Source organism: Emiliania huxleyi (assembly GCF_000372725.1).
Source record: "Emiliania huxleyi CCMP1516 unplaced genomic scaffold EMIHUscaffold_720, whole genome shotgun sequence".
Taxonomy (NCBI): domain Eukaryota; phylum Haptophyta; order Isochrysidales; family Noelaerhabdaceae; genus Emiliania; species Emiliania huxleyi.
In genome coordinates, this window is record NW_005196602.1 from 7,568 (window position 1) to 17,189 (window position 9,622).

Sequence of the window (9,622 nt, forward strand, 5' to 3'; positions counted from 1 at the left end):
GGGGGGGGGGGGGGGGGGGCTGGGGGAGGGGGGGCGGCGGGGTGGAGATTGCGACGATTGATCCAATTCTCGGAGATCCCTCGAGATATTCTCCTTCCTCCCCATGTACCCCCATATACCCCCATATACGCCCATATACGCCCATATACCCCATATACCCCCTGGACATCTCCATAGCAGTTTTTGACCCTCTTTCACATGGTCATGATCCCGTAACGGTGCTGACCTCTCCGTTCGCCGAGTGTTCCGCACAAGTCTCCAGTCCCCAGTAATAATAGTAGTGCTCTGCACAGTCTCCAGTAATCAGTAAGAATAATGGTTCTCTGCACAGGCTCCAGACCTCAGTCATAATAGGAGTGATCTGCACAGTCTCCAGTAATCAGTAATAATAATGGTGCTCTGCACAGTCTAGTGGCTCTGCACTGTCTCCAGTCCCCAGTCATAATAGGAGTGCTCTGCACAGTCTCCAGTGACCAGTAATAATAGTGGTGCTCTGCACAGTCTCCAGTAACTCCAACCAGTAGCACTTACTTCCACACGTTGTCCTTCACACAGCCTTCACATGAACCCGTCACACAGCCTTCTCCATGAGCTGCATCTATCGACTCTCTTTGGCGTGCATACCCCCGCGCGCTGCAGGAACTCGATCAACATGAAGCTCAAACTCGAGCTGGTGCCGGCCGCTGGTGACAAGCTCGTGCTCAAGCTCTCTCCTCCGCCGCCGCCGCTTGCTGACAAGCAGGCTTGTGCTTTCGCGCACGTGACAATGCGCTCCCACCTGCAAGACGTATCCTCTGGCCTTCTGGCTGACACAGGCGTCGCTGGCGGGCAACACGACCGTCAACGCTGCCGGAGGCGAGGCCGCCGGCATCCCGTCCGAGGGCAAGCCCGCTTCGCTCGAGGACGTCATCCCGTCCGTCATCCCGTCGGGCGAGCCCGCTTCGCTCGAGGACGTCATCCCGTCCGAGCAGGGCAAGCCCGCTTCGCTCGAGTACGTCGGCGTCGTGTTTGCGGCGTCGGTAGGCGCATCGTTCGCCGGCGCCGAGACCTCGCGGCGCCTCACGTTCACCGTCGACAAAACCTCGTGCCCGCCACTTCCGTCGCCGCCCTTGTCCGTCATCGACTCTGCCGGAGGCAAGCACGACGGCATCTCGTCCAAGAGCGAGCCCGCGTCGCTCAATGACGTCATCGGCAACGGCAATGACGTCCCGTCCGAGTCTGCGCCGACGGCTCCTGTCGGCATCACGTCGCTGTCGCCTTCGCTCCTCGGAGCCGAGGTGAGTGTGCGCACGCCAGGATTGTCATCATCCCTCTACGGTCTCCCTGTCTCCGCACACTTGCGTGTTCTCCCCTCACCCAGGCGTGCGGCATCAAGTCCGCCGCCGCCGAGGAGTCCGCCGCCAAGTCCGCCGCCGCCGAGGAGGACGCCGAGTCGGCCACCGCGGAGGCGACCGCCGAGGAGGCCGCCACCAAGAAGGCGACCACCGAGGAGGCCGCCGCCAAGAAGGCGACCGCCGAGGAGGCCGCCGCCAAGTCCGCCACCGAGGAGGAGTCCGAGGAGGCAGCCACCGAGGAGTCCGCGGCCGAGGAGTCCGTCACTGAGGTGGCCGTCGTCGCCGAGGAGTCCGCCACCGAGGAGGTCGCCGCCAAGTCCGCCGCCGCCAAGGTGTCCGCCGCCGCGGAGGCAGTCGCCGAGGAGGCCACCATCGCCGAGGCGCCCGTCGCCGAGGCGCCCGTCGCCGAGGAGGTCGTCGCCGAGGAGGTCGAGAAGCCGGCCAAGACCGTTTCCAACACGCCCGACCCAACGGTGAGCGCGCCGCAGCATTCTCTCCTGGCACTCATCGCTTCCCACCCACCGGTAACAATTCTCTCTCCCGTCTCCGAACACCTGCGTATGCGCTCTCGCCCACAGGCGTGCGGCGTCAAGGACGACGTCGTGAAGGAGGACGACGTCGAGGGCGAGTCTTCGCCGATGAAGTCCTTCGCGAAGGTCGGAATCGTGCCGGCTGACGACGGCCGCATCACGCTCGTCATCTCCGCGTCGGAGTCGCCTTCGCTCCTCGGAGCCAAGGTGCGCGTGCGCTCGCCAGGATCGTGATCACCCCCCTCCGGTCTCTGAAAGCCTGCGCGTTCTCTCCCTCGCCACAGGCGTGCGGCGTCAACAACGTCAACATCACCGTCGCAAAGTCTGCCACGGAGGACGTCCTCAAGAAGGACCCGGCCGCGGAAAAGGCGCCCGACGCGGGCGCGTTCGACTCGGACAAGGCCAAGGCCATGTTCGCCGCCCACGCGCCCGCCGTTTTCTGGTCCAAGTTTGAGCGCCCGACCGTCGTGGGCGCCCTCAAGAAGGCTGCGGCAAAGTCTGGCGCGGAGGCCTCCGTTGACGAGACCGGCGTCATCAAGAACGACCCGGCGCTCAAGCCGGTCATCAAGATCGACACGGCTCTCAAGAAGGCGGCGGTTTGCGGCGAGGCGCTGCCGTCGGTCAAGGAGCCTCCGGAGGAGGAGCCCGCCCCGGCGGCGAGCGCCTGGCAATCTTTCGCGCCGGCGTCTGCCAACCCACTCTGTGACCCCATCCCGCGTTCGACGCGTAGGTCGACGCCGACTGGAACGTCTCGACCAAGGAGTTTCCAGAGCAGGAGACGGCCGCCCCGGCGGTGAGCACCCCCCAGCAGAAGCACACGCGGGTATTGCGGGGACACGCGAGTCATGCAGGCGGGCACTTACATTGATCCTGTGACCTCTCGTCTGCCGCACGGCACGCGCGCGCAGGTCATCGACGGGTGGAAGACCGCCTCCCCGCTCCGCAAGATCGAGCGCAAGGGCGAGCCCAACCTGATCGACCGCTCCAAGAAGACCACCAAGAACCCCACCCCGATCGGCCGCGTCGACCCCAACGGGTTGGGCGAGCCCAACCTGGTCGACTGCTCCAAGAGCACCACCCCGACCGACCCACCAACGGCCCCCAACGGCGTCACCACGAACGCCCCGGCCCTCACGCCGGTGGCGACCGGCGGCGCGCCGCTGCCGTCGATCGAGGAGGTTCCGGAGGAGACGCCCGCGCCGGCGGCGAGCGCCTTGCATTCTGCGCCGTGCGTTTGCCGACCCACCCCTTGACCCACCCCGCTTTCATTGATGCGTAGGGCGACGCCGACTGGACCGTCTCGGCCAAGGAGTCTCCGCCAGCGGAGAAGCCCGCCCCGGCGGTGAGCGCCTCGCACGCGCTGCGGTGCACACGCGGAGCCTCAACTATTGACACGCCCACCGCTTGCGCGTGCGCAGGGCATCTCCGACTGGACCACCCCGTCGAACCCGCGCCGCAAGAAGGGGCGCAAGGGCGCGTCCGCCCCGATCGTCCGCACCAAGAGCATCGCCCCGGTCGGCGGCAACAACCGGTTCGGGGCCCTGCTCGGAACGAACGGCAACGAGGGCATCCTCGGTGGCACCGGCAAGGTGACCGGCGGCTCCACGCCGCCGACCACAGACTCGGTGCTCGCCGCCTGCATACATGTAGCCTCCTCCCCCGCTCGCCGCTCAACCGCCAGTCTCGCGCCCTCCTGTTCAGGGCGCGACGGCCAACGTCGAGACGACCACGATTACCACGCCGGAGGGCTCCGTCTCTGCCTCCGGCTGGTTCTCTTGGCCCAAGTTCTGCCCGACTTACTTGCTCCGCCTCTTTGGCATCCTCGCGCTGCTCTGCCTCGGAACCGCGTTTGCGCTCTCCTCGTACTCTGCCACCTCCGCGCTTCTCTCCTCGCAGTGGCACGAGTCCCCGACTTCCTTTCCCGCAGTCACAACGCCGTTCACGCCGGCATCGCTCAACGGCGTCTGCGAGATTGGCGGCGACGACACCAGCTCGTGTGCAGCCATCGCCTCTTCGGACAGCGTGCCCGCCGACCACCCGGTGCTTGCTCGCTCGCGCTTGCTAGTACCCGCACCGCGCCAGCTCGTGACCCACAGCCCGCGCGCTGTTGAGGGCGGGCACGAGGAGGGGCGCTTGTTGGAAGCACTGATGGACACGGCCGAGGTCTTCTCCTCCCCGACCGACTACTGCAAACCTTGCCCGCCAAACGCAGAGTGCTCGGACGACACCTCTCTTGCGACCATCGGCGTCCCAGCCGGCTACTTGCGCGCCAGCCCCTCCTCCACCGTGCTGACGGCGTGCCGTAACTTTGGGGGCGACAGGGCCGGCGAGGCGCGGTGCGCCGGCAACGAGCGCGGAGCCAAACAGGCGTCTCGCCTTTTGGAGGAGGCGGGCTCGGACGAGACGCTGTTCCAGACCGGCGCGAGCGGCCTCGTGCGCGCCATCGTCGACGACGCCGCCACTCGTGGCCAGCCCTCCCTCCGCGAGTGGTGGTGCTGCTGCGCTTGTGCGGCGGTACTGCTTCTCCAAGCGTGCGGCGCCTGCTGGCTGCTGCGCTCCGGTGCAGCCTCCGGGCAGCGAGCGAGCAAGGCGGTCCGTCCTCGGCTGAGCAAGAGTCGCAGCTCGGTGGCCTTGCTGCTGCTGATCTCCGCCCTTCCCGTGGCTGGGTCTGGCGAGGCCTCATGGGATTATAAGGGCGTAGGCTGGTGCACCGACGCCAACAATGGCGAGGGCACCGCCCGCAAATTCGTCGTGTACCAATCGCTTGCCAGTGCAAAGGAAGCGTGCTTCAACGATTTCGCATGCGTGGCCATCGCGTTTCGCACCGAACCTGGTTACGCCTCGGCCGTGTACACCAGCACCGGCTGCACCGACGACTGCACCCGCACCGAGTGGTTGGAGGACCGCTCGCTTATCGTTGGCAGCTCTGGTGACAGCCGTTACGAGTGCTACGTGAAGCTAGCCGACTTGCCAACGCCTCGGCAGCCTCCGCCGCCTCCCTCCACCTCGCCGTCGCCGCCACCTCCGTCCGCCTCGCCGTCCCCGCCGACATCATGGGATTATAAGGGCGTAGGCTGGTGCACCGACGCCAACAATGGCGAGGGCACCGCCCGCAAATTCGTCGTGTACCAATCGCTTGCCAGTGCAAAGGAAGCGTGCTTCAACGATTTCGCATGCGTGGCCATCGCGTTTCGCACCGAACCTGGTTACGCCTCGGTCGTGTACACCAGCACCGGCTGCACCGACGACTGCACCCGCACCGAGTGGTTGGAGGACCGCTCGCTTATCGTTGGCAGCTCTGGTGACAGCCGTTACGAGTGCTACGTGACGCCGCCTCTGTCTCCGCCCTCCCCGCCGCCGTCACCGCCTCCCTCTCCGCCCTCGTACCCGCTCGCATACTACACCGTCACCACGACGCCGGGATCGTGGCCTAACGAGGTGAGCTGGGACCTCTGGTGCGGCGGTACGGTCGTCCTCTCGTCGGCGCCCTACGCGAGCGGAGAGCCTTTCCAGGCCGAGTACGGCGTCTCCCTCTCGCCCGGCGTCGAGTGCGAGCTCGTCATGAAGGACTCGTACGGCGACGGCTGGAACGGCGCTAGCTGGTCGGGCCTCGGGCAAGAGGGCCTCACCGTTGCCTCTGGGTCCGATGAGGAGCGGAAGTCTTTTGTTGTACCGTTTGCGCCGCCCTCCCCGCCGCCATTGGCGCCGCCGCCGCCGCCGTCACCGCCGCAGCTGCCGCCGCCGCCGCCGCTGCCGCCTCTGTCACCGCCACCGCCGCTCCCGCCGCCGCTCGTGATCACCGGAGGCTGCGCTGGCCAAAGCGCTGCCCTCGACAACGTCGAGTACGTCGCTGCTGGCTACACCGCCTCGGGAGCGCCGTACTACCGCGCCTCGACGTCCTCGTTTAGCTACCTCTACTGGGACCCCGACTGCAATGGCAACGGATTTGGAGCGAACTGGATCGTGGACGCTGATCAGCCGAGCACCACGGCGTCGAGCGACCTCGATGGCGACGGAAGCTGCAACTTCAGAGCCTACATCAACTCCTACTCCTCCTCGCCGCCGCTCGGCACGACGACCTGGACGGTGTGGTGCAACCCTTGGACGGACATCGCCCTGACGCTGGCATTCCCCTCGCCGTCGCCGCCGCCGTCACCGCCACAGCCGCCGCCGCTGCCCCCGCTCGTCCCCGGCGAGGCCCTCGCCCGCACGCCTCAAGACATCCGGGACGAGATCAACAACGCCAAGGCCGAGAACCGCAACGCGATCGTCTTCATCCCGCCGGGCGCCCGCCTTGCCTTTAGCAGCAATGTCGGGTGCAGCGACGAGATGCACATCTCGGTCCGGAGCAGCGGGGAGGGCGCAACGCTCGACGGCAAGAAGAGCTCCCGTATGTTCGACATCTCGGGTGGCTGCAGCCTCTACCTGGAGGCGCTGCACTTTGTGGACGGGCGTGGTGATAGAGGCGGTGCGGTGCGCGCGTCTGGCGCTGGCGATATTGCGATGAAGGACGTGTCCTTCACGGGCTGCGAGGCTGACCTGGTGCGTCTGGCCCTCTCTCCCACGCACCGCTCGCCACATAAAGAGAAGGAATGCTGCGAATGCCCCCCAAGGCCATCTTAGTCGCATGCCTCCCCCATGCCTTGTGCTTGCCTGAGCAGCCCCACGCCCGCTGACGCCCCGCTTATGCCCGCCCGCCCCAACTCGCGCAGTACGGAGGAGGTATGCTCGTGTACGGCAGCGGCGACGTCTCGCTGGAGGGCGCCAGCTTCAGCGAGTGCACGGCTGGCAATGTGCGTCTCCCACGCCCGCACACGCTTGCCTCCCCCGCGCACACACGCTCGCACGCCATCACCGCGCCGGAAGCGGCAGAAGAATGCAGAGGGACAATGGGGTGGCAGGACCCGCTTTCCCCAAAGGGCCGCTCTGGGCTTGCCCACCCTCTCTCGCTCGCTGACGCCCTCCCCGCTTAATGCCTGCGCGCCCCAACTCGCGCAGTACGGAGGAGGTATGAGCGTGGAGAGCAGCGGCGACGTCTCGCTGGATGGCGCCAGCTTCAGCGAGTGCACGGCTGGCGAGGTGCGTCTCCCACACGCACGCTTGCCTCCCCCGCACACGCACGCTCGCACGCCATCGCCGCAGCCGGAAGCGGGAGGCGAAGGCAAAGGGGGGCACGCGTTCCCCAAAGGGTTGCTCTGGGCCTGCCCGCCCTCTCTCGCTCTCTGACGCCCTCGCCTGCGCGCCCCAACTCGCGCAGAAAGGAGGAGGTATGTTCGTGTACCAGAACAGCGGCGACGTCTCGCTGGAAGGCGCCAGCTTCAGCAAGTGCACGGCTGATGTGCGTCTCCCACGCCCGCACGCGCTTGCCTCCCCCGCACACGCACGCTCGCACGCCATCGCCGCGCCGGAAGCGGCTTACGCCTGCCCGCACCCAACTTGCGCAGTGGGGAGGAGGTATGCTCGTGAAGAACAGCGGCGACGTCTCGCTGGAGAGGGCCAGCTTCAGCGAGTGCACGGCTGGCGTGGTGCGTCTCCCACGCCCGCACACGCTTGCCTGCCCCGCACACGCACGCTCGCACGCCATCGCCGCGCCGGAAGCGGGAGAAGAAGGCAGAGGGACAATGGGGTGGCAGGACCCGCTTTCCCCAAAGGGCCGCTCTGGGCTTGCCCGCCCTCTCTTGCTCCCTGACGCCCTCGCCGCTTATGCCTTCCCGCCCCAACTCGCGCAGCACGGAGGAGGTGTGTACGTGGAGAACAGCGGTGGCGTCTCGCTGGATGGCGCCAGCTTCAGCGAGTGCACGGCTGCCTGGGTGCGTCTCCCACGCCCGCACACGCTTGCCTCCCCCGCGCACACACGCTCGCATGCCATCGCCGCGCCGGAAGCGGGAGAAGAAGGCAGAGGGACAATGGGGTGGCAGGACCCGCTTTCCCCAAAGGGCCGCTCTGGGCTTGCCCGCCCTCTCTTGCTCCCTCGCCGCTTATGCCTTCCCGCCCCAACTCGCGCAGCACGGAGGAGGTATGCACGTGATTCGCAGCGGCGACGTCTCGCTGGAGAGGGCAAGCTTCAGCGAGTGCACGGCTGCCGAGGTCCACGCCCCCCCGCACACGCTCGCCTCCCCCGCGCACACACGCTCGCACGCCATCGCCGCGCCGGAAGCGGCAGAAGAAGGCAGAGGGACATTGGGGTGGCAGGACCCGCTTTCCCCAAAGGGCCGCTCTGGGCTTGCCCGCCCTCTCTCGCTCGCTGACGCCCTCCCCGCTTAATGCCTGCCCGCCCCAACTCGCGCAGTGGGGAGGAGGTATGTCCGTGTGGAGCAGCGGCGACCTCTCGCTGGATGGCGCCAGCTTCAGCGAGTGCACGGCTGGCTGGGTGCGTCTCCCACGCCCGCACACGCGCTTGCCTCCCCCGTACACACACGCTCGCACGCCATCGCCGCGCCGGTAGCGGCAGAAGAAGGCAGAGGGGCATGGGGGTGGAGAAGGGGCACGCTTTCCCCAAAGGGCCGCTCTGGGCCTTGCCCGCACTCTCTCGCTCCCTGACGCCTTAATGCCTGCCCGCCCCAACTCGCGCAGTCCGGAGGAGGTATGCGCGTGGAGAACAGCGGCGACGTCTCGCTGGAGAGCGCCAGCTTTGTCGAGTGCACGAGTGGCTCACAAGCGGTGCCGCGCGCCCCCTCCACAAGAGGGTGCACAGACTGAAGCGGGAGGCGACCAGACTGTGCTCTTTTGTAGGCTCTTTATCTCAATGGCATCGAGCGCCTAGCTCTCACCAACTCGCAGTTTGTCGACAACATGGCGGAGGCATCCCCCGCTGCACTCTTCTTCGCCTCCAGCGTCGGTGCCACCGATTCGCTCCTCCGCAACACGACCTTCTCCGGCAACTCTGCGCCAGGAGACATCACCATCCTCGCCGCCTCGCCTCTAACGTGGGACTGCCCGCTCGGCTACTGGATGCCGAACGTCGGCCAGCTCTTTGGCGACCTGTCCGGCTGCAACAGGCTCTGCGCGGAGGGTCACTACGGGCACGCGCCCGACCACTCTACCTCCGACTGCAGCGGCCCCTGCTGGCCCGGCCATTTCTGCCCGAAGGGATCGGTCCTCCCACAGAAGTGCCCCGCCGGCACCCACATGCCCAACAGGCGGGCGGCGAACATTTCGGACTGCTTCCTCTGCGCCCCCGGCCAATACCAGCCAGAGAGCGGCCAGGAGGAGTGCTTGCCTTGTGCTGCGGGCTCCTTCTCCCCCGACGTGGGCAGCGCCGCCTGCGAAGCCTGCCCGAAGGGCGGCGTCTGCGAGGACGCGGGCGCCGCCTCGCGCCTTGTCTGGCAGCCTTGCCCCGCGGGCAGCTTCAACCCGAACAGAGGCTCCAGCTCGAGCGCGGCGTGCGAGTTGTGCCCCATCGGCACGGCGAGCGCGGCGCCAGGGGCGGAGGGCAGCGAGACGTGCGAGCCCTGTGAGCCCGGTCATTTCGGCGCCACGCCTGGCCTCTCCAAGTGCGAGCGGTGCTTTGCTGGCTCCTACCAGAACGACACGGGCGCCGCCGAGTGTCTCCGGTGCAAGCCCGGCAGCCTCTGTCCTCGTGGCGCGTCGCTCGAGCTGCCTGCGGCGTGCGAGCCGGGTACATACGCCAACGCGATCGACGCCGACGGCGATCCCGACTGTTTTGTTTGCCCGGCGGGATCGTCGTGCGGCGGCGGTGCGGCGCCGCCGGCTGAGTGTTCGCCCGGCTCCGTCGCCGCCACGCCTGGCCTTGCCAAG

The 9,622-nt window shown here is 67.4% G+C and overlaps 1 protein-coding gene across 1 annotated transcript in view; it reads left to right on the forward strand.

The window, feature by feature from the left end:
* The window catches only part of EMIHUDRAFT_459945 (hypothetical protein), a gene marked incomplete at both ends in the record, with an annotated part of 14,106 nt that overhangs the window by 1,128 nt on the left and 3,356 nt on the right, over positions 1-9,622 (forward strand). Inside the window, 23 exons of the mRNA XM_005761127.1 lie at positions 640-787; positions 1,361-1,594; positions 1,913-2,071; positions 2,149-2,484; positions 2,595-2,687; positions 2,773-3,042; positions 3,144-3,206; positions 3,283-3,489; positions 3,566-3,999; positions 4,186-4,793; positions 4,938-5,188; positions 5,303-5,505; positions 5,686-5,950; positions 6,113-6,406; positions 6,577-6,657; positions 6,863-6,943; positions 7,122-7,202; positions 7,309-7,389; positions 7,594-7,674; positions 7,871-7,951; positions 8,154-8,234; positions 8,438-8,524; positions 8,597-8,876. Coding sequence (XP_005761184.1) covers positions 640-787; positions 1,361-1,594; positions 1,913-2,071; positions 2,149-2,484; positions 2,595-2,687; positions 2,773-3,042; positions 3,144-3,206; positions 3,283-3,489; positions 3,566-3,999; positions 4,186-4,793; positions 4,938-5,188; positions 5,303-5,505; positions 5,686-5,950; positions 6,113-6,406; positions 6,577-6,657; positions 6,863-6,943; positions 7,122-7,202; positions 7,309-7,389; positions 7,594-7,674; positions 7,871-7,951; positions 8,154-8,234; positions 8,438-8,524; positions 8,597-8,876 — 4,499 coding nt within the window. The remainder of the gene's footprint in view (positions 1-639; positions 788-1,360; positions 1,595-1,912; positions 2,072-2,148; positions 2,485-2,594; positions 2,688-2,772; positions 3,043-3,143; positions 3,207-3,282; positions 3,490-3,565; positions 4,000-4,185; positions 4,794-4,937; positions 5,189-5,302; positions 5,506-5,685; positions 5,951-6,112; positions 6,407-6,576; positions 6,658-6,862; positions 6,944-7,121; positions 7,203-7,308; positions 7,390-7,593; positions 7,675-7,870; positions 7,952-8,153; positions 8,235-8,437; positions 8,525-8,596; positions 8,877-9,622) is intronic.